The 26,855-nt window shown below is 37.2% G+C and overlaps 3 protein-coding genes across 4 annotated transcripts in view; 1 reads left to right on the top strand and 2 right to left on the bottom strand.

The window, feature by feature from the left end:
- Positions 1-4,467: 4,467 nt before the first annotated feature.
- On the bottom strand, positions 4,468-19,264 carry LOC124156622 (leucine-rich repeat-containing protein 69). Its single transcript, XM_046531269.1, has 7 exons — positions 19,161-19,264; positions 18,820-19,039; positions 18,523-18,717; positions 17,918-18,009; positions 9,718-9,847; positions 8,833-8,964; positions 4,468-5,047 (listed from the first exon to the last, which is right to left on the bottom strand). Exons 2-7 carry the CDS (start codon positions 19,033-19,035, stop codon positions 4,694-4,696), a joined length of 1,119 nt encoding a protein of 372 aa, XP_046387225.1. The 5' UTR covers positions 19,036-19,039; positions 19,161-19,264; the 3' UTR covers positions 4,468-4,693.
- A 51-nt stretch (positions 19,265-19,315) lies between these two features.
- On the bottom strand, positions 19,316-20,299 carry LOC124156623 (mitochondrial import inner membrane translocase subunit Tim10). The gene is made up of 2 exons (XM_046531270.1): positions 20,096-20,299; positions 19,316-20,015 (listed from the first exon to the last, which is right to left on the bottom strand). The coding sequence occupies exon 2, from the start codon at positions 19,793-19,795 to the stop codon at positions 19,502-19,504; it is 294 nt and encodes a 97-aa protein (XP_046387226.1). The 5' UTR covers positions 19,796-20,015; positions 20,096-20,299; the 3' UTR covers positions 19,316-19,501.
- A 44-nt stretch (positions 20,300-20,343) lies between these two features.
- The window catches only part of LOC124156620 (cleavage and polyadenylation specificity factor subunit 1), a 153,741-nt gene continuing 147,229 nt past the window's right edge, over positions 20,344-26,855 (top strand). For both annotated transcript variants that reach the window (XM_046531267.1, XM_046531266.1), the window contains exons 1-5: positions 20,344-20,571; positions 20,664-20,838; positions 21,065-21,279; positions 21,589-21,831; positions 26,617-26,762. In XM_046531267.1, coding sequence (XP_046387223.1) covers positions 20,670-20,838; positions 21,065-21,279; positions 21,589-21,831; positions 26,617-26,762 — 773 coding nt within the window. In that variant the 5' untranslated portion in view covers positions 20,344-20,571; positions 20,664-20,669. The remainder of the gene's footprint in view (positions 20,572-20,663; positions 20,839-21,064; positions 21,280-21,588; positions 21,832-26,616; positions 26,763-26,855) is intronic.

Raw genomic sequence — 26,855 nt, 5'->3', positions numbered from 1 at the left:
CTCTCAAGAAGTGTTCCACCCCGCCAATCCTCTAGATAACCATTTTCCTTCCTTCATTTCCTCCATTGCATTTTCTGGCATACTTGGCCTCATCACTATCCTTACATTAATTTGTGCATTCTCCTTCTCCTTGGTCCTCTTTTCTTCATTCTTGGATGATTCTAATGAGTACTAGCTAGGATTTCGCATAATAGACCTAGACGACCTTGCCAACGCAGTTGCCTTGACCGATACCCATCCCTACCGCATGCCAGTGGGAGTTGAATGAGTTTCCTGGGAAGAGGCATCTACATAGTTGGTTGGGTATCCCACATTCATACCAGTAGTTTTTTTTACACATCATCATGTGAACTGCCTTTCAACTGGTAATACCCTTTAACGTAGTCGCGCCCATTTTCCAAACATAAACGGTCGCGTGGGGTGTCTCTGACACCCCAAAAGATTTTCTTCAATTTCTTTCAAATAGTATATATTATTTAAAAATGTCACATCTCGCCGTATCCTTCGTTTATTTAGGAATAGCTATACTATATATGTACTTCAAACCATAAATTCAACTTTTATTTTTTTAAGAAAATATTTTTGAATGCCCTACTTTCCAGTAGGCAGTCCCAGTTCCTCCGGAAAAATTGCCAATTTTTTTTTTGTTTCAGCCAAAGAACACAGTTGAAAACTTGAGATATAAATATATGGCATATACTTTTCATAAACTTACACATAAACATCAATCACTGTATCTCATCATATTTTCAGCGCCGACCTCTATTTGCCTTACGTAAATACTAATACATGTACTAAATTAATTTACTTATCGATATTGAATCGATTTCCAAAAATGTATTCTTGAGGAAAAATTTACGATGATATTATGGTCACTTATAACTATTGAAATACTCCTGTTACAAATTATATACAGCATTGGAAAGGTAAACTAACAAATATGTAGTCCTCAACAGAAGTTCAATTTCGCGCTATTGAAAAGTTTTATTGAATCTAAAGAATGTAGAAAATAAATCATGTATACTATTTATTTGCTTCTAATCACTTTTCAAAAATTTCAGCAAATGTGTACCACGCATTAGTTTCTAACAGTTCACAGTATATTTTTGTTTTTATATCTCTTGGAAAAAAACACATCTTCCAACATTTTTCTTTTTTTCTCCTCATCCTTTTCTGAGGCTCATTCCTCTATTTTTCAAGTCTCTAGAGATCGTGTTCAATATCGATCTAATGTTACTGTATGGAAAAGTTAACGATCGAGTTATTTCACGAAGAAAACTTCTTTGCAATTTTGATTGTGAATTGGAATACCTAAGTATAACGAATGCATTGATATCAGCAGTGCTTGGCAAATGAATGAAAATGGCCATGGACCATCTCCTGATGTTTCTATTTGTATGTTAGGTGCTGCCTATTTTGTCTAATGTGGCTAGACTTCCTTCAGTGCAGTTATAAAAGGTCAATACTTCCGGTTTTCTTTTATTATCTGTTCGTCTTGGATTTGTTGATAGAAATAGCTGTGTGGATTGTTGGCAAAAGAATTACATTCTTTGACTATTTTGCGACGCAGGAAACTAGAGCTTTTTTCTTCCTAAAGCAGAATAAGCTGCTACTTTCTTCTTTCACTTACATATACCACTTTCAGTGCTAAATCCCTTTTATTTTTTGCGCGCTGTTCCCGCAACCGACAAATTATTGCTTAGAAATTCATCTGCTTACGGAATATTATTGAAACAGTCGTTCAAACTATGTTCCTCCCGTTTCTGTTTACAAAAGAAACCATTCGCTCTACCACCTCTTTTGGTCTGTCATCTACAAAAAATGAACCCTCTGGTTGCCTCCCTGAGTACATCTCTAATTTCAAATACAATCGAATTTGCCAATGCAAAAAATTTGACGCTATATTTTGCGGGGTTAGAAGGTAAATATTGCCTATATGAATATCTTCTTTGAAAAGGAATCAATTGCTCATCAGCTTTTTCTCATGGCCCAACTCTATAATGTTGCCGTGTATTGCGAGCAAACATCTCAAATACATCTCTACTTTTTGATAATTTGCCACTTTTCATTTTCTCTACTCTAGCAGTCACGTTGTCGAAACGAAAAGATAAAGGGGAAAAGAGAAATATGCTATGGCTCATGGAGGAATAACATATTTCCACTCCTAATCCATTGTGGTTCCAAAACAATAAAAAATTCTGTTACCCAGTTTTATTTGCCCTGGCTAAAAGTAAAATACTATTCAGGAATTCTAAGTCTTTCCTGTCTGTTTCACTATCTCTTTTACGATAATAATTTTCAGTGACTTTCTCTACCTGAATATTAGTGCAATTTACAATTTTCTCTACCATTCTTTCAATGCACATCATGCGAAAACAAACCATACATGTTTTGAATCCAATTTATTTTGCTAATAAGTCCACTCCTCTCAGTGACACTGCTACAATTTCATGCTCTTATGTTTGGTCTTGATCCCTGCGTATTACACGTTGCAACTCCATGCACAAGCTCCCTTCCCTTTTACAAAAATTCATCATCTCTGCACTGTTGTTCGGTGTAAGTGTCATGCGCAGCTATATGACACCCATCTTCTTTTTCATCAGAATCAATCTTCTGCCCTCAAAGATTCATTCAAAAGGCAAAGACTCTTTCTTTTACTCTAGAGGTAGCTGACATCTAGTATGATTTGGAAACGATGAATGTAAGTATTATAAGGCCAACCTTCACTGGTAAATTCACAGAAACATGTAAATAATGACTTTTTTGAATAACTACTGCACTAATGTAATTGAATGAAGTCTTCCAAAAATCACTTCTAAAAAATAGCATTTTCTACAAAAGCTGACGTCAGAAACAAATAATTCCTCATTCAAATTTTCAATCAAAAGTCAAAGTATATTAGCTTTTTCCTTTTTTAGAAAGGCTGCAGGAATCCATAGTGTACTGAATGAACGTGCTGTAAGTATTGCATGATCGATTTTTCGTGGCTCACTTCGAGAAAAATCTCTGTAACATTATACAAAATTACTAACTTTCTATTTGTTTACTTAAATTTAGGCAAAAAATATACCAATAAATAAATATTTATTGATGTAAACGTAAAAGGACAACTTTCATGGCCAGTTTCAGAAAAGTGGCCATCAAATGTGATGAAAATGGATGAAAAACATTCAAGGCGACTTTAAATACTAGGCGGCAAACCGTAACGAGAACGGTCACGTGGGGTGTCTGGCGCACCCCACTCTGAAGAGCTTTGACAAAAGTAATTTTTCTTACAAACTTGCATTGATTTTATTATACTTTTACATGTACCCTCAGAAAGCTTAAAAAATCAGCTAGTGGAGGTTACAGGTCATTGGAGTCACAATTGCAAGAAAAAATTGCTCTTATATAAGGCTGGGGTGTCTGGGACACCCCACGCGACCACTGCCGGGTTAACCATGGGCCTATGGGAGTAATTTAGAATTACACGCCTTAATGCAGCTCAAAGGGTATTGGAAGCATACAAGCCTTTCCCCCATGACAAGGTTGTTGACCAAAGGACTGGTTGCATTTTTAAGCCTGCTACTGTCTGTAAAAAAATGCAAGACACTTGAGTTTGAGGAGCTCTATCGTCGAAACGAGGAAATCAATTTCAATGCAACAGAAAGCACACGAAAGAGAATTCATTTCTATGTTGGATCATTTACTTTTAAAAAAATTCCACCTCGTAGTATTTCCTGTACTTAATAGTTTCTAAAAAAAAAAGTACCAATTTTTTTTACGTAAATTCAAGTCGCCCAACTTTGAGCACTTGGTATTCCTGTAGTTTAGGTTCCAATAATTTGGAATTTTGATATAAGAAAGCCAAATCTATTATTAACAGTTTGCAGAAAACATTGTTTACACCACAAAAACTGATGGATTTGTTGTAAAAAAGGCAAATCTCTGCTAACTTCGAAACCAATGGGTCAATTGAAAATTTATTGGTACTGTTGTGCGCCGTAGAATGTAAGAAATGCAAGTACGTAGATAATACACGTTAAATGTCAGCAGTATATTTAACATCGTTTGATATTCATTGTTTTGAGCTGTGGTTGTCACTTTTGCTCTGCCTAGAGAAGCAGGCCAAAACAAAGCAACAGAAAAAAGAAAATCTCTCAAGCCGTGTGCAGTTGCCATGTCGTGCATCGTGATGCCTAGTACCTTGGCAGTTCATGAGTCATCCACTGGTTGCCTTGGCCAAGTCGGTGGCAACCACGCGCCTCTTTTCTCCTTCCTTTCCCCCGACGGAGCTGCCCGTACCCGTGTAGAAACATTTCGATAAATATTAAGCGATATTTAATGTAAATGTTATGGATACTAGTCTTCATTTCATCATACAGCATACATCGGTACCAATCGATTTCCAATTGATCCATTGGTTTCAAAGTTATCAGAGATTTGCATTGTTTACAACAAATCCATCGATTTTTGTGGTCACCACCATTTGCAAGCTGTACATTTTTTTAATGTGAATGTTATTGTACTTTTATCTTTTATGTACATGATTGAGATTTTACCACTTAGCATTGACCATAGCTCTCAAATAATGTGAATATTAATTTTTGTTTGTAAAAGCTCCTCTCCGCTATGGCTGTAGGATTGAATCACTGAATCAAATATTTTTCAAGAGACATCTCTGTTGTGGTATGAAATGATTTTACTTGTGGAATCAACTCCCATTTGCTATGTATGACGAAATGTTAGAGATGATCTCTCCAAGATCTTCTGGAAATAAATTTCCGGCATCATCTTCAAAACCTATCCATGCAGCTTCTTCACTTATTTCACTTAGGTCTAGCTCACTAGATGGCACTGATTCTTCCCAATCCTCTTCCCCATAGTCGGTGATGTTCTCGCTCGTGTCTTCGTCATCAAATCCCTCTGATCCAGATGCAACTCCCCACTCTTCCTCTTCTTCATCGCCTAAGCTTAGGTTAGAGTTGCTCTCCCTTGGCTCTATCAATGGAACGTCTGCAAGATGGAAGAATGATCCTGCTCCGTCAATGGTAAGATTTTCGAAATTCTGTCAAGGAAAAAAGTCATATATCAGTCTGGTAGTTTTAAATTGCTCATCTAGCAATAAATTGATCTTCAGAATTTTTTTTGTAGGTGTGGGCAATAAATCACCCTTTATGTGCAGAGAATATTTAACTCTACAGCAACTCTACTCTCTCTTTAAGTATATGTACAGGTATTGAACATAGTTTTGAGGATCCTTATATGATTGATAATGAGAATTCTCAGGTGGTTTGATATCCTTGTGCTTAATCAGAATGCAATCACACTCGATGGAGCATTAGTTAAACTGCTGTCTTTAGATATTGTCAATGTGGGAAAATCCTAAGTAAATGAGGCACAGGATACTGAAATGCAGATATACTTGCTATGAAATGAAGAGATTTGCTTTACCTAAGAGATAAGGAAAAGTCATAAACAACACAGCTGTAAATTTTATTGTAAAAATTCTGCTTTGCCAAAAAATAACGAAATGTGACTTTGTGGAATGAACTTAATAAATCGAAACAAAAATGGGAAAATTAGTGCCATTGGGGTTGTCGACTTTTTGTGTAGTTACTGCCGTCACCATGAAAACTCCTCCTCTTTCCTTCCCTGACAAGCATTCTAGTCCCCATCACTAGTCAATTATGTATTCCCACCATTGATTTTTCTAATTGCGTATGTATTTCCTCTTGCTGTTCATATGTGCACTCCATCTTATTCCTCCTGTGTATGGCTACTAGTTGGTATACACTCGTGAATTTCCACATCATTGGTGAGATGAGCCTCAATTTCCATCACCAGATTCCAGCTGCCCTTTGCCGACATCTCTCTTACCCAATTTTCGAATTAAATACAAACCAACCCCTTGCTCGTGTTCATCCGACCACTTCATCCTGTCCCCATCTCTCCAATAGCCTCTCTCTTAACCCTCAGACGCTCACCATGTATGTACATATATATTTCCCTTTTCATATTTTATAGCAACATCATAATGTTTGGTCTGTTCACATATGAACATTGTTGCCTTCTTCTTCTCTCTTTTCTTCTGCTTTGGATGATGCTGATAGGGATTCGGATGAGAGATCTGGAAAGCCTTTCAACACCCACCCATGTGGCCCAGTTGCATTTGGATGCATACGTGGTTGATTTTAGGCTTTCTCTCATCTATTCAAACAGTTTTTTTGTGTCGCATGAGGCTTGTAGAGCAGTTGATGAAAGATATAAAACCGAAGAATTATAAGAGTCTTCACGGACAAGCTTGTGGGAGCAATGAGTGCATCAGCAGTCACTAATCTTTGGATTTCTGACAAGATGATGACCGTCAATGTGGACTGTTTGTCATGATTCCCGATTTTTGGCCTATCTGGCACGGGTGACCTTTTTGACTTTACCCAAAGTTATCGCTTAACCACTGACATACAGTAGACTCGTGAATACAAACTACGTTATCACGAAGTTATTGATACGAGTACGTCTTTAACACACGAACCCATCTTGTTCGTGTGTTGAAGACGTACTGTATATGTACATGATTTAATCGCATATATCATCCTCGGAAGCTATTCCGCAGTGTGAGTGTAAGTATGGGAGATTGAAGAGACAAGGAACTTTTGCAAAGTATTGCATGTTTTATTGCGATGATTCCTGAAAGAAACACTCCCACGAAGTTCGTCTTCATGAACCTTCACTTTTTCGGTCCCGTGAACTTCGTAATAATGGGAGTTGACTAACTTCTTGCCCATCATCTTAGATTCATGCATCACTATCATTAGACACCAATTGGATGATGGGTTTGTCACAGCTCTCTAATCTGCACTTGTTACAGTTAGACATTTCATATTAATGTTCTTTGTTTCTTATGAATCCCTATTAACCTGACTTCTGCCACTCATTCTACTGCTGATGCTGCTAGTCAGAAAAAGTTTTGGTAGTATGAAGAGTAGTAGAAAACTATGTAATATGCTAATATGCATAATAGTGCTCAATGAAAGTCAGCTGAGAGTAGACTTAAAGCAGAATTCACTGCAATGCAAATTCGTCATGTGGGAGATGGATGTTGGATGTCAGCCTCAGTGATGCTGTGGCGGAAAGGATGCTGAACCTGATAAAAATTTCAAAAAGAACAGAGTATTGAAAAAATTATCTTTTTGTGGTGAATGCCATTACAATTTGTTTCCCAGGTTGCACTCCCCAAATGTAAGCTGTCTATCTACCTAGGCAATGACTATCATTGAGCCTTCAAGACACAATAGCTTTATACTATGTCCAACGTGTCACTAAGTTTTCTATACTTCGTCCATGTTTATGGTACGAGTGTGATATATAATGCCTAATCAAATATGACTTCAGTATTTAATGTAAATTGTGTTCCAAGAATCATTTAAGTGATCAGTTAATAAATTGCCTGCAGTGTTTTCAATGCATGGAAAAGTCAATCATCAGCAAGTCTAAAAAATCATTAACTTATCTTGGCGATCAGATTTGGGTGATATTTACCATGGCATTGTAAAAGGGCTCAGTTAATTTCTTTTAAAAATTTGTAATAAGTTAAAAAATTAAAAAGAAACTAGTTTCAGCTTAGTTACCATTACTTTTTGGTAAAATTTTGTAAATGTCACGCGAGGTCTACTCAACACAATTGGATGAGTTTTGTGGAACAATTTCAAATTCTTTTGCATTAGTATTTAATGAATTTTACTTATAATTTGTGGCACTAAAATTGGAGAGAAAAATCAGCCGATTTACAATAGATTAATTGGGGAAAAATCTTGCATTGGCTTACTTAATAGGAGATTGGAGTGGAAAATGGTATAAATTTTCTTACATAATATGTACTTGAATGCCTTCCATGATTAGGTACTTTTTTCCTTAAAACCATTTGGGCTATCACTACAGCACTCATTATCATAACTTGGTAAAGTTAATTTTGCTAGGATATTCACTGATGCAATTGCTTTTCGTACTATGCGCTTCGATAGAGCATGTACAGGGTGGGTAGGGTATAAGTAATGATTACTTTCAGAAATCGATGAGTAGATAACATTTAATTTTTACGTTTTTTAACTGGAACGATATAAGTAAATGAAATTAATCATTACCCGTGACTCAGTTACTCCTCCAAGTCTGCCTATTAGACACACTGGTATACTACATATGTATGTATATTGAATTTGACAAGGCACCATATCCATGGCTAAGTTCTAACAACAGGTATCTCATAAATAGCAGATTTTCAAGAGACCAAAAAAACATGATTAATATTTGTTACTTGCACACTGAAATTAAAAACCAAAAGTTCATAAAATTGCAAAAGACGCATTCATTTGCAAACACTGAGTTGTATTTTAATTTTTTATGTTGTTACGCTTTGTTTAAGATACCTGTCTCAAACCGGCTGAATTTAAGATACATACATGTTGTGAGCACTTAGCCATGGAAATGGCCTTCATGGAAATGGCCTATCATGACCCTCAATTTGAGAGTGGACCACATGGGCTGTGGGAAATTCAAAATGGAGGATGACAAGATTAGAGCAACCAGAATCACAGAATTCAAAAACCTCCCTCTGAGACTGGTCTTAAGTTTTCCTTCTGAGGGAACCCTCCTGTCCCCCAGCACCCAAACATTTTTCTGGCGTTGGCTTTGAAAAATAAAGATGCACCAACAGGTGCTTCAAAAGTGGAAAGAGCACATGGAAACATTATCAAGGATTGTTCAGGCAATTGCCTAATTACCTACACGATGAATTTAGTGTATATTCACCTAGTTTCATTTTATTTGTCACCATTAATGCATTACTATACATACCTTCATCTCTGGTGTTATTTTTAGCTCTTCATTGCCTCTTAAATCGAGTTTCACTAGATGTTTGACTGCCAGGAGAAATGGTGTTGAAACTTGCTTTATCCTGTTTTGTGCCAAGAGAAAATACTGAAGATTCTAAACATACGAGAGAGAGAGAGGCATCATTAAGTCTTTATTTGAGGTAGTTGTAGTGAATTCATCCATTTATTATATAGTATGTACATAGCTTGTATTGACCATTATTTCTAAGTTATATTAGGAGTAACAACCATGTAAAATGCCTGTACAAAAGTGAATTTTCCATTTCATTTATGACAATTTGCTGCATAGTTTTTTTTAAAGATATGTGATTTTCAGATACACTCAACAGAAATTTCTCAGCAGGTCAGTTATTGATCCTATATTTTTCAGAACCAAATCATGTTATTAAGGTGAAATTCAAAAATATCACTGTTTTTATACTTCTGTATGTGATATCAACAAAAAATACACAATATTATACCTGCATAGGAATATGTTTTTCTGTCATTCATCAACGATTTCCCAAATGTTTTTGGTAATTTTATGGAACAACTAGATTATTCAACTGCAATTAAGGTTATTCGAGATTTGGTGCTTTCCTGGTGCACTATGTGGATGACTGCTTCATGAGATACCCCCCACCAGATGAGCTGTTCTGTCAGAGCTGACACTTCAATAGCTAACTCTACCATCATCCTCAGCGTGTTGAGTCAGCAATGGCAGAGTTGGCCATTGAAATGTCGGCTCTGACAGAACAGCTCACCTGGTGGGAATCCCGTGAAGCATTCATCCATACAATTAAGGTTTATTCTATGTAACTATATCATATCAATGCTCAACGTAACCATGTAAAAAATCACTTATCACCTTCATATTCTTTATCACTTCTGGTACTTCTTGAAACAAGTTTTTATTGAGATTTAAATGAATCAAACTGCTAAGTTGTTCAAATTCTATAGGGAGTTCTTCAATCAAATTACCTTCAAGCGTCAACCACCTGAAAAAGATAATCATTCAGAATGACGGGTTATTTTGTTTCTTAGCCACATCAAAAATGAAATTCTTATGTTTTTCTTTAATACAAGTCACATAGAAAACTTTATTGTACGAAATCCGCAAAGAATGATGGAACAGTATACCATCAAAATGTCAGCAGAAATGAAGAGCTTGACCCAATTGGAAGCCTGAGAAAGATTCATCACATCAATTCACCAGGAAGACATCAAATCGTAATCAAGTAACACATTCTATGCCCTGTAGTCAGCCAGCTGATTGCATTCTTGTGAGAATGGAAGGTAAACCAATTGAAATGATCAGTTGATACTTGAAAAAATATAGGATATTCTTGAACAATTGAGTGTCAGAATGCATTAATCATGTAAGTGGCAAACTGAGTTCTATCCATTTGCTAGAGAAATCGTTGTCTAATTATAAGGAATATATGGAGTCTTGCTTAAATGGTGATTTTTCCATCCTGATGTGCACGAATAATAGTTTAGAGATTGACCGCAACCAAAATCCTCAAAGTGTTAGGTGGCCCAGGGGAAGGAATTGACCCCCCTGACTATAAAGTGTGATATTCACATGCCGGTGGCCTAGTCTGAGGCCAGCTCGACCGTCACCTATCCATACCAACCCGTGGCTTGGATTACTGAGTGAGTGATAATTAATATTTATTCAAACTTGTTCATATGTACACATTTTAACTCCAATGTGTGTAAGAAATTTGAAAAAAATTAAATGTGAGCTTTTTTTGCAATCATGAGATGTGGACGAAAAGTGATATAAATTAGTGCAAACTAAACTGGAAAAAATAAGAGCAAAGGATATGATGATAAGACTATATACTGCCTGTTTATGACTATATTATATATAGATAAATCAAAACTGAACAATTTTAGTTATAAAGCTTGGTTCCATTAACACGTTGACCGCCATGATGTTTTTAGTGGATATGTCCTATGACACCATTAGAGTTTTTCATTCTGTTAACTATTCCCGGATCATAAAACATTAAATGTGTTTTTGCACTTTACTTTAAAATAAATATTTATATTCTGACACCACAACGGTCGTGGCTCATACGTGGCTCAAAAATCTTGTCTACCCCTCAAAGATGTCTAATGTAGTCCACTCTTATTAGTTCATTCAGCTGATCCTATAACTTCCTTGGGCATGGCATACGGATGCACATTACCAGTGGCGGCACGTGCATATACGCATGTTAGCAAGTGCACACCCAAAGATGAATGAATTATGAAAGATAGCAATTCCTTTACAACGAGAAGGATAAAAATCTTGTCTACTTATTGATGTGAAATGAAGCTCCGAAATCTACAGCTATCTCCTTGGCGAATTCTCCACTTTACAAGTGTACGATCCCGTGGCATCGTGCTGGCCGCAAATTCAGTTTATGTGATTGCTTGATGGTGCTCAGGCTGGACGAGGTGAGCGGGGGGTCATGCACTGCTCATAAGAGTGTTGGGAGTAGACTCAAAACGATGCGAGTGCACACGCGAATATTTGGTGAGTAATTTGCAGGTGGTGTAGCTGCACTATCTGCGCCCAGGATCCTAGTCCGTCTGAGTTGAGTGTAGAGTATTCATCGGTCCGTCAATGCATCCAGTGCCATTTAGTGACATTCATATGAACTTTAAACTAAAAACGCTTTCCATCGTGTGCTGCTAGACACAATTTGTTGGTATGCCTTCTATACTACTTTGGGAATAGTATCAATATTTCAAAATTTCTATTGGAATAGGTGAAAATCTTGTTGAAGTGGTTGGAAAGCAAATTCCTGGCGTGTCAAATGTGAGGTGGAATTTTAAGTCAAGGTTAATTGAAACCATTTATGTGCACAAAGATTCACTGTTGGAATGTTTGGGGAAGACTGAAAATAGCAGTAGACAAAGTAGTGCTATTGCTCAAGCAAGAGGATTACGCCTTGATTGATTGAACAGATTTTATGTTTTGGCTAAAAGTCTTCAAAAGAGTCTTGCCATACGCACATATACTCTATGATCAGCTACAGGGAAAATTGATAGACTCAGTGTCAGCAAATGCAGCCATTAAGGACTATGAATCTGCAGTAATGAATGTCAGGAAGAGCATATAGACTATTTGCAATAACTCAGAGACAAGACGTGAGGACACTTTCCTCTCAAGAAACTTTACAGCAAAAGAGGTGTGTAATGTAATAATCAGTCAGGCTAAGGAGCGATTCTCTTTTATGGGCCTTATGGCATCAGTCCTCTTCTCTTCCGAAAATTTCCCAAAATTCAACAAGGTATTCCCAGGAAAGTATTTATTTGCATAGTTTGCAAAATTATTAACCATTCATAGAACAAGTTCGTTTGTGGACTGAGCTTGAAATAATTTACATGCGTGGGGACTTCGAGAAAGTCTCCAGTGTGGTTGCCCAAGTGGGGGAAACGGAACAAAACTGATTGAATATTCAAGTATAGGTACTCAAGTCAAAAAATAAAAAAAAAAGTCTCTTTTAGGCTTAGGAACAGTTGGTTATATGTACCTAAGCCCAAAAATGAATCTTTTAAACAAACATACATTTTTCCTGCTCCAAAATTGTTGTTCCCTCCCGGTTGAAATACATATTGAGTCTGGACTTTGACATTGTTTTTGGCAAAATTTAAAAAATGGCTTAAATCCCAAGAGAGTGACAATATTGAAAAATTGTTAAAAGTTGTTTGATAATAGTCTTGATAATTTTAATTTGATATTTCTTTTGTATTTTCATTGTTAAAAGTTATCATTCCTACACGTTGTTCTAAAAAAATCTCTATTCCTTAAATTTATGATTTATGTTGTATTTGCACTGTTATTCATATTTTTCTTCAATTTGCTTTTCCCTATTCCGATCTTGTACAGCACACATGTATTTAATTATCAAAATTGTTTTTCTCCTATTATGTTTTTTATGCTTATAAATCAGCACCAGCCGCTGCTTGAAGAAATGATAGTAACCCCTAACAGGTACACCTAAGGGGTACCTACCTACATTCTACTTTACTGTTTTATTTATTGTATATACATATATGTATTTTGCAGTGTATGAATAAGTGGAAAAAATATTATCATTACTTCCGGAAAGTCTCCAGTGTCCTTGCCCAACTAGGATTCATTGTAGACAATAACATTCAAAACACAGTCAGTGAAACAACTAAGCTACTGAAAATTATTGCCAAAATTCCGATGACAACTAGTGAAATAGTGAGGAGTTTTTCAACCCTTAAAGGGGTTAAAACGTTCTTACATAGCCAGATGGACGAGGACATACTCACTACTTTGGCGATGTGTTAATTGAAAAAAAGTTCCAGGATGATATCAAAAGGTTTCAATAACAAGGTGATGAACAAGTTCACTCAGAAGAAGGAAAGGAGAATGGATTTCACCTACCGTCACTTGTAAAGGTGTAGTTATAATAATTGTTTACATCAGCATGCTTGTATTATTTCTGTTCATGCAGTTTTAAGGGTAGAATATTTATAGGGTATAGAATTAAGACCAGTGGAATGTCTTGCATGCTATATGTTCTATTACGATGAAATATGAAGCTCATGGATTAGAATTAACATAATATATGTACAGTGAAACCTGCCTTTAGCGGAACCTGAGTTAAGCGGAAACCTGTCTTATCCGGAAAATTTTGTTGGTCCTGGCGGTCACAATAGGGTTTTATGTGCATTGGTGCCCTCTGTTAAACAGAAACTGTCTAACGTGGAAACGGAATCGATTCCCGGGCACGTGTTTCTTGGTTAAGCGGAATCGCAAAAAAAATCCATGGACAATTTTTACTGTAAGGAAATAAAATCCTAAAATGTTTTGTAAAGCCCTCTCCATAGAAAATAATCCAACGGAACCAGCTAAATGTGCCGTTCGTTCACTTTGGTCTACGTCATTATTGACTGACATCACGTCGCAGGAGGGACTCAGGACAATATTGCATCAACCTTGACCAAAACCCTTCCGCGGTGAGCATGTGGCGGTCCTCTTGCATGCTGCATGTTGGTGATTTGTCACCCCCTGCCAAACACCCTAGAGGTGGCTCGCAGGGTATTATGTAGATGCGTCTCCCTAGTGTTAATCCTCCTCCAGTGTCTTATGTCCCTCGTCCCTAATGTAAAGTGCAGTGAGTCTCGTTTCACGTAAATTGCATCAAATGCTCCACAATACTCCACCCCTCGTCCTTCCTGCCATCTCCTTTCTTAACCATTCCGCCAACCCATGCTTGCACACTTACCTCCCCTCCAACTCGTAGAACTCTCTCTCTACTTACACAAGCATTTTGTGCATCCTTTCTCGCTACTGAATAAGAAGGAATCATTCTCCTACGTGCTGCCGACAGGGTAAGAATACAACGCAGAACGTTAAGAATAAAAGGAACTGCTGATTGATTTCCGTCATGCCACGAAACATGTTAATGCAAAAAATAAACTGGACTTGATTGAGTGCTTTGAACGAGAAAAGCTCTCCGTGAAGCAGATACAAGTTTAAGTGTGGAAAGACTCAAGTTTACGAAGCAATTAAGAAGAAGGATGAAATTAAGAAAGACTTTGAAAGGGGTAGGTTCTAAGAAACATATTTCTTCTTTACCCATGCCACAATAGTTTGCAAAACGACACTCCTAAAATAATTGTTGTTTCCGTCGATTATTTTAGGCCTTAGTTTACATTCTCCTACGTGGGGAATTCTCTGAGAGGAAAACACCTCTCTGCAAATATGAAGAAATAAACGAATTAGTTTGGCAATGGTTTGTGCATGCAAGATCGAGGAATATTCCATTGTCAGGTCCAATAGTCCAAGAAAAGGCCAAGGAATTTGCAGTTTCTATAGGAAAATTGGATTTTAAGGCCTCCAATGGATGGCTAGAAAGTTTCAGAGCAAGACACAATGTTGTTTGGAGCAGTGTTGTTGGCGAGTCAAATGACAATGACATGGAAACCGTAGAGGAGTGGAAATGTAAGGTTCAAGTAAAAATTAAAGACTATCAACCATGTGATATCTACAATGGGGATGAAACCGGAATGTATTTTAGGATTCTGTCGTCTAAAACATTGTGCGTAATGGGAGAAAACTGCAAGGGTTTGTATGCATTTCCGAGTTCTATTTCTAGAATTTAGGGTAAAATTCAAACAATGATGTTATATTTACACTTACTCTTTATTCTGTGGGAGGGAAGCACTCAATGGAGCGTTTGACCATTTTCATTTGTGGGAATATGGCAGGGGAGCTCCTAAAGCCTCTTGCCATCGGGAAATCAGCTCGACCACAGTGCTTCAAAAACGTTGAAATTGAGAAGCTACCGGTCAAATGGAGACATAATAAAAAAGCATGGAACATGGCTTCAATCATGGAAGAGTGGCTTAAAAGTTTCAATGCCGAAATGAAGAGGGAAAAATAGGAAAGTCATACTTTTCCTTGACAATGCAACATGTCACCCTAAAATTCACCTTGGGAATGTGGAGCTAGCCTGGTTTCCGGCAAACACATCAAGCATCACTCAGCCAATGGATCAGGGAGTAATTAGATCGCTGAAGGCACAATATAGGAAGTACTTGATGCGATCATTATTAGCTGCTGCAGATACTGCGAATTCAGTATCGGAGGTGATAAAAAAATATCAGTGCTGGATGCCATTAATTGGATTAATTTGGCAGTGAAAGATATTAAATCATCAACTGTTAAACAATGTTTCACCAAAGCTGGAATTCTACCAGAACTGATCCCCGAGGAAGGTAAGGAAAATAATTTACATCCTAACATATCGTTGATTGTTTGAGGCGTAACTTGGTGAAAGCGATTCATAATTAAATTAAAAAGAAGAACTTTGTGCTTTCACATTAATATTTATTCACGACCATGGTCTCAATGTTAGACGTCATCATCAGGTTTTTAATTTAATTCCTAATATATCACCAATGTAAATGCATAAACACATATGAAAGGCAAAACGCATTTACAGGATTATATATATGACCTTTGCTATTTTAGAGCCAATGGTGGATCTAAGCGAATTGCAGCAAGTAATAGGCATTGACATGAATGCTGAGAGATTTGTGGATTTCGGCAACGATCTTCTCACGAGCGATTAAAATGGTTCCTTAACAGCCAATAATAAAGAAGACAAAAGCTGTGACACCGACGAAGAAGTGACCTCAATATGTGAAGAAAATAAAAAATCGTACAGAGAAATGTTGGTCTCATTAAAAGAATTAGAAGGATAGAGTCTCACCAAAGGTAAACTGATTAGCATAACATCTTACATGGGGCCATTGGCAACGTAGAAAATTGTATTCTACAAGGAAAAAAGGAAAGACAGACAAAAATGACTGATTACTTCAAATAAAAAATTTAAAAATAATGCGATGCTGTTCTTTTATTATTTCATTATAATTTCATCTACGTGTAGAATTTGAGTCAAACCATCCTTTTAGGCAACGCATGCAATAGACGTGATATGACTTTCACGGTCATTTTTGAATAGCCAGACCCTGAGTTAAGCGGAATACTGTCTTATCCAGAAAAAAGTGAAGGGCCCGAGAGATTCCTCTTAAGACATGTTTCACTGTATATGTAAATCATCCTTTATCTGCTCTAATGCACACCCTGGATAAATTACCACCAGCCACCACTGCACATTACCAATGACCATCATGATATTGTGCCCGCTGGTCATTGGAGAATGACTATTTTCTAATAAACTGGTTCAATCACCATACAAGTAATCTGGAGTATATCTACATCTGCTGAATGCTTTATCAATGGACTTCTAGGATGAGTCACAGAGAAAAAAAATATGAATGTATAGCATATAGTTTTAGGCTATTGAGTTTTGACTCGGCTTTGAGAAATACTGAACGCAAAGGTTTTATCTGGAAGTGTTGATCACTTGAAAATCTTTGGGGCCTAATGGCAGTGCACTCCTTCCTCCAAAATTTCTGGCTGCAGCATGGCTTAAACCACAGCGTTTGAGTCATCTCAAGGGAAGCGAGATTAGAGTGCATGGATGAAATGTGGGCTCCAAACCATTTCACTCATCAATATACTCCAGCCACAGCAATGAGATAAATGGCAAACAGCCCCAAATCCATACTGTTATCAATTATGCCCATGCATATAACATAGGAACAGAGAATTTGCCTATCTTTGTCAGCAGAAAGGTAAGGTTAGCACTACCAAGTCACTACTTTCCTCTACAACACATAAATTTGATTGGTTGGAAACAATGGTCCTAAGGGAACATAGAGCATGCCAAAAATAGAGACTTCATCTTCATGAGACAAATGCAAGAGAAATGCCCCTACTCAAGATAGTCTTGTTTTTCCCAAAACTCCTGCAGTGGCATCAACTCCATGGGGCCTGAGCCCCCTCAAAAATTCGTAATGGGTTTGAGGAAAAAATGTGTCGGGCTTGTCAATTTTCCACGAAGTTTCCAGATATCGAGATTAGAGTTATCAGGGTTTTAATGTATATCTCATGACTCTTCTAAAATGCTTATAAAACTTAAAACTCACTACTTATAAAATTTCCCGGGGCAGGATCCCTGGTTTGGGCCCCCCCAATATTTTTTGTAATTTGGCATTCCAGAACTGCTGTACAAAGACTCAGTTATCTTCCCTTCCGTCCACTTACAAGTATATTTGCAACAGAAAATGTGTAAACTTATGGTGGTAAAATTAGAATTGGCAGAAGACTGTAACATCCACACGATGCTAAAGATTTGGCTCATTAACTCTAACATATTAATTCCTGCCTGACAACAGATTTCTATTATATGATTAACGTAAAAACATAGGCGTACCAGGCAAGGGGCAGCTGCCCCCCCTAGAAGCAAAGATCACAAATGTACTTTTCCATGCTTAAATCTTACCTATAGCAACCATGTCTTGCCCCTCCCCAGTTTTGATCCTTGGTACACCCTTGTGTAAAAACCTTTCCTCACTTGGATATTTCACGTGGACAAACCCAGTAATTGAAAAGTCATTGACTTAATTACCAATTTTCCCTTTCAATAGAAGTGATTTTCAAGAATGTAACTTAAAATACATACCTCAGAGAAATCAGTCTGCAGAATTCTTTAGGTATTGTTTGGATTGAATTTCCTCTGGCACCAAATGTATCCAAGAAATACAATTTTCCAAGCTGAAAAAACGTGTTGGAAAATTTTGAAGCCATCCTATTTAGACTCTCAAATCACATGAAAATTGATGATGAATGCATTTCATACTGAGCAATGCCCTTTATAGCAATGGTGGACTTCTGATGAAAAAACTGCATGATATTAAGTGAAATATCTTTACTTAGATGTTGGAATACTTTTCACTAAAAATATGCATCATAATCACTCCCACACCCATACAGTAAGAAAGTGAAAGCAGAGCGAATACAGGCTACCAATTCGAGATGGGGTTCGACCAATTCAAACATAAGCTGTGTGGGCATCCTTCTTTGGGGGAAGAGAATTTCCTTGCCTCAGAAAATGGTGTATTAAGGTGAAACCTATTCATTTTCTAAGATTAGCCAAGGATTATCTGCAATTCATTTGTGCCATACAGATATGGAGTACATATGCAAATATTCCCCAGGACATCATAATAAGAGTGAGTTTGATATAAATCACTAGATAGGTGATTTTAGATGGTAATAGATACTTACCTCTTTTGGAAGATCAGAAATACCTATCTGATTACACCACAGGCTGTTCAGTGATTTCAGATTTCCAATTTCTGGTAGGAGGACAGCGAGAGGATTGTGACTCAAGTTGAGACCAGTTAAAGTGGGTCCTAATCGCCTTATTTCTTTCGGTAGGGCTGTTAAGTTATTATAATCCAGGCCTAGGAATGACAAATTCTACAGAGCAAATATACCAAAGAAGCAATATTCATGCCCCCTTATTTGATTCATCATTCTAGAAACACTGTTACCCAATTGTAAAACTTAAGTGTAACTAACCGTAAGATTTTTAACTTCGGGCGATATTTCAGAGATATGATTATTCTCAAGATGTAAGCTTTCGACAGTCTTAAGTTGATACAGGATTTTAGGTACGGTGGTAATTTCGAAGTGGCTCAAATTAAGGGTTGTTATTTTCTTCTTTACAGCTTCTTCCAGGATAGCTCTTACATGGAGCTCCCTCAAGTAGTAATATAGCCCGCTTAAGCGATCCATTAGTCTGGATGTTATAAAAAAAATTAAAAAACTAATAATTAACAAATTAAATGTATGAACCAATTACTGTGCGGCCTCTATGATCGATCGACGAGATCGGAAAAAAATATACATTCCATTTTTACCTTCTTACTCTATCGGCCCGGGCACGATTTCCCCTTTTGAAGAGACAATGGCAAAACAGAGCTTCCGACTACCATGAATTTTGGAAAATGTGACACAGCCGTTGCCAAGGGATATAATGCCCTAAACTAATGCTCTACGGAAGAAATACATCTGGTAGGTAAGTATCGTATTTTATTGCCTCAAGTGGCGTATCATGGCATAGAACACTATTCTCAAACATACAACAATATCTAGTTAGCATACTACATAACACTGTCTACAGTCATCTCATGGGCTCATTCGTCCAATACGTAGCACCATTCACATTAAATTTTCACTACATCACATATTAGATGTGAATTTAGTTCTTCTGCTGGTCTCCTTGCAGTTTTTTCACGAAATCTTCATCCTGAACCGAGAACTGGGTAAGCTTTTTACCGATTCTTTCGTGGACATCAAGATATTTGGCGATACAGCGATCAAGGCACACCGATTCACCTTTGCCAAGCTCTGCATCCAAGTACTTTGGTGGAATGCATTTACGATGACATGATGCCGTCATACGATTGTACATATCCGACATCATCTCTATTTCTAGTTCCTGGACAAGCTGCAGTTTTGCATTGTCCAGTTGGGGCAATCCTGCAGCAGCCATTTCAATAACTGAAGTAAAACACGATATGTAATTAACCAGGTAACTGGAACAGAATCCCACACTGACTTCTTAACCGTTAAACTTGCGGTAACTCTCGGGGTACTCTCCGAAGTTGGCCTTCCTCATTCGCTCCCTCGCTTGCATATTCTCCAACCTTTTCTGATCAATTCTCTTCTTCGACAGAACGAATGATGACAGTCCGGCACCAATTACTAAAACCCTAGAATAATGACTTGTTTATAAAACCAGGAGTAAAACGTTTAATATAAACTATTCTCACCATGTGCCGGTTTCACGTACCATCCAATAGCCACTTTGCCGACAGTAGATACCATAACTTTACGCGAGGTCTAATAGCATTATAACAGGAGAATAATTACCTAACAAGAATTCCAAATAAATTAACACACCAGAAAAGACAATTCTTCCCAGTAACTTCGTGGTGCAGCAATGAACAACAAATTTTCTTGCATTCGCCGTTCGACCTCCTTAGCAACATCGATAACAAGCACGATCATCGACTGTTGAAGCAATCGATATACGATTACAATCGATCGTATCGAAAAAATTGTGTACAACCGGTAGAGGAGGCAAGGCATGTTGTTGTTATGATTGGTATTTTACAGTTCTGATTTATTTAAATGAATAAATGCATTGGTGTAATCAGATCCAACGCCACCCGATCATTCCACCTCCTATTTTGGTTACAAATGTGGGCTAAATTAATCGCATTTATTAGCTCTTGTTAGATACCCCCGTTGCTTCTTGCCGTGTGTGTAAGTTTATTATGAGTTGTGATATACATCATTTTAAAATGAAAAGTGGTTAAAATTTATTATTATCTCTTTGGTAACCTGTTATTTCGTAGGACAATATGTTTTCTATCTGCAAGTACACCCACCCCCCTACCGCCGTGGAGCATGCAATTTCTTGCCACTTTTTTAACCGAAATGAAAAGTCTTTGGTTGTTGCGGGTGCGAATATTATCCGAGTTTTTCGGTTAATACCAGATGCTGACCCTAAGAAGAAGGAAATGTTTTCAGGTGTGTCCTTTTTTATTCCCTTCGTCACATCTTCCACTCTTGGTTACTTTAGTGGTGTATGTTTTATCACGCAGATTTCAGTTTATCTGCGAAATTTATTTTTCATCGAATTATATTCGAGTATTTGATGTATTAACCTATCAATAACTTGCGTGTTAACTCCTTGACTGGTAGGTAACAATTTAGACAGATAAGTGCGTATGTTTAACATCTATTTATTTTCCAGTGAAACATCCCCCAAAAATGAAATTGGAGTGTGTGTGTACATTTTCATTGTTTGGAAATGTAATGAGTATCCAGAGTGTTGCCTTAGCGTCTTCTCCACGAGATGCCTTGCTACTAAGCTTTCGCGATGCTAAGTTGAGTGTTGTGGAATATGATCCTGAAATTCATGATTTACGTACTCTTTCACTGCACTATTTTGAGGATGAAGATATGCGGGTGAGTCTATGGTTCTATTATCTTTTTGTATTCACACCTTTAAACAATTGTATGTATTTCGTTTACTGAAATTAATTAATTGTACTGGTATGCTGCCTCAATTAGGTGAATTTTCATTCTTTATTGTGTCTTCAGTAAACAAGTTTAATGATAATTGATTAAGTTCTAATGGTTGATAAAGTATCGTTATGTTATTCTAACTTTCGTATCCTCCCTTTCAAATGTTTTTCTCTATTTTGAAATAAGTACTAATACTCTGTTTTGAATATTATACCTTATAAATGAGACCGAATTTTATCATTTTGGTAGGGTGGTTGGACACACCACCATCACATTCCAATGGTGCGTGTGGATCCTGAAGGCAGGTGTGCCGTGATGACAGTTTATGGACGCAAGCTGGTAGTTCTGCCTTTTCGAAGGGACGTGCCAGCTGATGACCCCACCCATCCAGGGCTGGGGTCCTCTCATAACGACAGCACCAATTCACCTTCACGTAACTCTTCCTCTTATGCTGCTTCTATGGGGGGAGGTGTAACTCCTGGCAGTTCAAAGGTATGGGATATTATCAGGGATTGATACTTAATGTTTTGCTTATCTATCAGTAAAGATGAATGCTAGTGTTTAGTTTAGGGGTGACTGATGGTGTAGACGTTGGTGGTGCCTGTTCTTGCAAATTAGGAATGAATACATTTTTTCTGTCCTCTTACCCACAATATTAGCCTAGTAGGCAGTTCTGTGAATATTTAGTTGTTAATGAAATCTTTGTGGGTCTTTAGCAAGCTCAGGGGATGATGGCTGCGATATTTCATCGTCTAACACTGGCATCATCTTTCAGGTATGCAGTGCCATGTGAAAGGTGGTAAAGGCAATTAAATGTACAGGATGCCTCTACTCCTGATTTGTTAGTCTTTCATGTTAAATTTTCTGGAGCACAGGCATCTACCCCTGCTTAAGTATGTTCTGTGTTTTTGCAGTTGGAATTTTTCCTCTGAAATCAGGCAGATAGGTGTAATTTGATCTTCACTGATTTGTCTTGAAGTTATATACACCCATGCCTCATATAGCGCAAGGGATGCTTTCTTTGGGGTCTTTGCGCTGTACAAATTTGCATTACATGAGAGCGTTTTAACATTGGGAAGATAGGGATGCGTTCCTGGTGACATATAGGTGGATTCGCACATTCACCTCTGCTCGGCCGGCAAGGCACATATCTCCCCTCCATGAAAGAGAGAGACCCCGTGAAGTCATGGGTGGCGCAGAATGCATTTGGGAATATAAAAAATACCCTGATAATCAATGTGATTCACGCTACTATAGCCAAACGAAAATTCAAAGGTGAGGAAGTTCTCATTCAGAGGATTCTTATGATCCCAATCGATATGCTCTTTGAGTTTGAACTCAATTTCCAATTCGTATTGCATTCGCGATGACGATTAACAAATAACAAAATGAATGTCTGTGGTCTGAATATAGATAACCCGGGTTTTTCTCATGGTAAAATATATGTTGCATGATCACATGTTGGTAAACCATCAACTGTATTTTTTCTTGCGCCTTGCACCTGATAAAAAACAAAGACTGTTGTATATAAGAAGGTATTTGACTCAAGAGAACAATGTCAAATGTGTTGGGAGGACCATGGCACGTTTTCACAGTGCATTTTTCCAAACCGAGTTATAACTAGTGTGCCATAAGTCATGACATGTTAATGCTGCTCAGTAGGGGCTATTTTCACGAGATTTTAAGCGTCAGTCAAGCATCTGTCTAGTGTTGAGTAATCTTGCACCAAAGTTTACACAACAGTCTAGGATCTAAAAAAAGTTTTTTACTCTTAAATCAAAAATGGGCCAACAGATGAATGGATTAAATGTTGACTTTTAAAGTATGTTATAAGACTTTAAAGTCTAAAATTTCCTAAATCATTGCATGAAAATTATAAATTTCATTGTAAAAAATCCTCATATACGTACGTGCCTTGGTCTATCCTATATGGATTGATTAAAGAAAATGCCTTTCTAACTAATCATTGGCCCGGATGAATAAAAGTGAGCAAATGCTCATTGGATTTGGAGCATTTGCTTCATTTCGTGTATGAATAAAAATCGGGAGCATAAGCATTTGCTCAGCAGCTCTGTCGGCGGCGCGTGAGCAAATGCTCACTTTAATTGCGGAGCATAAGCAAATGCTCAATTTTCAAGCATTTAGTATGAATAAAGTGGAGCAATTGCTTCAGAGGTTGAGCAAATGCTCAGAAATGAATGCATCTCCTCCGGACTGGATGCATCAAGGAAGTTTTTCATGATTAAGGGAATTATTCGTCGCGTATGGCTATATAATGGCATCAAATCTGTTTTTATCGATCAGACAGTGATTTTTAAGCGTGAACAACTATGATTTCGGTGGAAATCTACGAAAATGCAAAAGGTGCTCTTTCGTCCGAGAAACGCATTCAAACTTTCTGAAATGTTAATAATTCCCAGATTTTCACAAACAGAGAGATAGGAAACAAGTTGACAAACACCATACAGTTTTTTTAAGGACTATGCTCAAAATACAGGGTTATCGTAAAAGAATGATGTGGTTCCAGTAATTTATTGGAATGTAGTAGGGATATGGTGGCAGAGATTTTTCAGAGGCTGCCCGATCCCTGCCTGAGAGTCTTGAGGAGGACAATTCAAGTGCAGCAATCCGTCCGTCAGATAGGAAGTTAAGCCTTGGTCCCTATGGTGCCTTTTGCTAGTAGTAGGCCAATGTCGACGCCAGGTTTCTCTCTTCCCAAGTGACTATGGGCGCACGTATTGAAATTTATTAATTATGTGCAAAAATGATTGTGGTGGCAAGGTCAGAAATTAAAAAACGTAAACTGTAAGTAATTCAGTTTTCAATACAACATACTATTATGATAACCCTGCATTATGGAGGATATTATTATTATTATTATAATTGAGCCCAAATAATGTCTGTGCTCTGTCCATCCTTCCTTAATAATTCCCAGAAAATAGACCGGAAGAAGATCTGTAAATAAACTAATAATGGGAGATAGATACTAGTTTTTTTAGCGCCACAAACATTAGTAACGTCAGGACTAAAATTCATATAAATGGATACGTAAAAAGCTTTACATAATTTTATAGTCGGATGCTACTTTCGATAGAAAATTTCTCTCAGCATTGTGGACGCCAATGGCCTGGTTAGTGATAGATGGGTTTATGATGGAGCTTCGCTGCATACAGCGCGAGCCAAAATCCCATTAGTCGACGTTCATTTCTTTCAGCAGTTAGTCCTCAAAAAAATTTTCTGGAATTTCTTAGTTTGAAAAAATTGGAAACGAAATCCATATTGGCCTTTGTGTTCCCCAAACTTTAGTATTTGTCGGCATTTTCTTTACTTCTGTATTTTTGAGATATAGTTATGCGTTGTTTTCTACCGCATGAACATAATTTATGCAACTAGCGCACACGCCTTCCGATTTTGATTTACTAGTACATTTTCCATTACGAAGGCCTCGTTTTAAAAACTCTTCAGTGAATATTTTAGATAAACCATGGCAGTGGGATTGGTGGATCTCAAAATTGTCCTCAACACATTGGAATAATCCAAAAAAAGGTAAAATAATTTACGCTTTCGTCTAACCGAATCGGCAATTTCGCCCATTAAGCAGCATCTACGTAACACTTCAGTAGCCTAGGCTTCATCTTCTCCTATACAACCTTTCTTTTTTTTTTAGACTAGGCTTTAATAATCCACGGCCCGTGCATGTCCCTTGACGCAATTTCGAAGTGGCCCGCAAAACGATTAAAAGCAATTGATTTTACTTTATAGATAGTGCCCAGTATGAGTATGGATTCCTGAAATTAAGTACACCAATATTTTACTAATAAAAGTGACCTGAGAAGGCTGTTAATTGCACCCCGTATTGCCATACTAACTTGAGCCAGCAGTCTGTGCGTTGAGTATGTGCGTGTGAGTTTTTTTCCTACCCCTACTTTCTATGAAAAGATGGAAAACCTGCTGGGCATGAAATACCATGGGGCCGCCATAATCTTGCACACATCGTAAAAATCACTATCCTCACTACAAGTAATAAATAATTTGTACGTAATAAATATAAATTAAAATAACCTTCGACCATTCCTTCACGCAGTTCAGAAAACTACAAATACATATGCTACTTAATGAAATGTGAATAGTGCGGTTTCCTGCTCCAGATATTAGAATATAAAAATTGAAACGACTGAAAAACAGGTATACCCCAATGCCAAAAGTAAGTTTTTTTGTGAGCAAATTATCAAGTTTTATTTTCATTTGAATGTGGCAGACTCTCTTGCCTATTCATTTTCTATTGCGCACGTCAAAGTTTTCTCCAAACAAGCACTAATGTATAAGGTTGCACTAATAGCAATAGTAAATAAGTTTGAGTGACCAATGTGTGTGCCGCATGAAATGACCTATTGTAGCATTAAAGTCGACAATAGGAGAAAAATAAATCAAATGCTCGCAAGAAATAAGAACAACTAATTCTTTTAAATTCCTAATATTATCTTATTTACCCTCAAAACTCATGAAAATCTGCTAATTTACTCTACCCATCTAAATCTTCGATCTATTTAGAATCCCTGCCATAAAATATACACGTTACCACAAAAATATGTGCAAATAACTGTGGACTAATATAGTTGACTCTAGAGTCCGACTCATAATTACGTACCTGTGTAATGACGGAAAGGCTATTGTTGAGTATAGATAGCAGAAATGAGTTGTTAAATGTATACTGAAGTACCATTTGTAGACGAGGCAGTTGTAGCAAAGCAGGGGAAGTCGGTCGGTAGCGAGCGCGCCGTGTGCAAAATGTTGAGCAAAAGGTATTTAAACTGAAGCATTTGCTCCGGAGTATAAGGTAGAGCTTATTCATACCAAATGGAGCAAATGCTTATGCTCAAAGCAAATGCTCATGCTCATGAGCGTTTGCTCATGAGCATTTGCTCAACTTTTATTCATCCGGCCCATTGTAATATGTACTTATTTTTGTAGTTTTTAATTTGTTTCTAATTTTATCATAATAATTCAAAAATTATAAAAATCAGTGCAGCTACTTTTGATTTATAAATGATGTAACTAAATTTTCATTAATTATTTGGTGGAACGAAGTTTGCCGGGTCAGCTAGTTATACATGAAAATCAAGGAATTTTTATTTTGTTCTTCATCGATGATGAAATTCCACAAGTGTTTTGCATGTTTCTAAAATCAATTATAATTCGAGATTGAAAGTTTATTCTAGCAAATCATCTCTGTGAATTGTTACATGTATTTAATCAATACTTGACTGCTATTTTCAGGCAAATTCAGTTGTTTTATCTTCATATCTAGTCGTCCTTAAGGACCTTGATGAAAAAATGGATAATGTTATCGATGTCCAGTTTCTGCATGGATATTATGAGCCCACACTGCTCATCCTTTATGAACCTGTGAGGACATTTCCAGGGTGAGTAAAGCCAAATTTTTTTTGCACGTTCCTCTATTTATTTCCCTCTCGTTAATGAGTATGTACGTACAATTAGGCAATCAATATTGTTGT

This window comes from Ischnura elegans, chromosome 3 (assembly GCF_921293095.1).
Source record: "Ischnura elegans chromosome 3, ioIscEleg1.1, whole genome shotgun sequence".
Lineage (NCBI taxonomy): Eukaryota > Metazoa > Arthropoda > Insecta > Odonata > Coenagrionidae > Ischnura > Ischnura elegans.
This window is presented reverse-complemented; position numbering and strand designations above follow the sequence as displayed.

Excerpts from the sequence above, each read along its gene's own strand:
- LOC124156622 (XM_046531269.1), bottom strand. The coding sequence starts at position 19,035 with ATGGATCGCTTAAGCGGGCTATATTACTACTTGAGGGAGCTCCATGTA. Across the intron at positions 18,010-18,522 it reads TTTCTGATCTTCCAAAAGAG|CTTGGAAAATTGTATTTCTT; the intron begins GTAAGTATCTAT and ends ACGTTTTTTCAG. Across the intron at positions 8,965-9,717 it reads AAGTGATAAAGAATATGAAG|AATCTTCAGTATTTTCTCTT; the intron begins GTGATAAGTGAT and ends TCGTATGTTTAG.
- LOC124156623 (XM_046531270.1), bottom strand. The coding sequence starts at position 19,795 with ATGGCTGCTGCAGGATTGCCCCAACTGGACAATGCAAAACTGCAGCTT.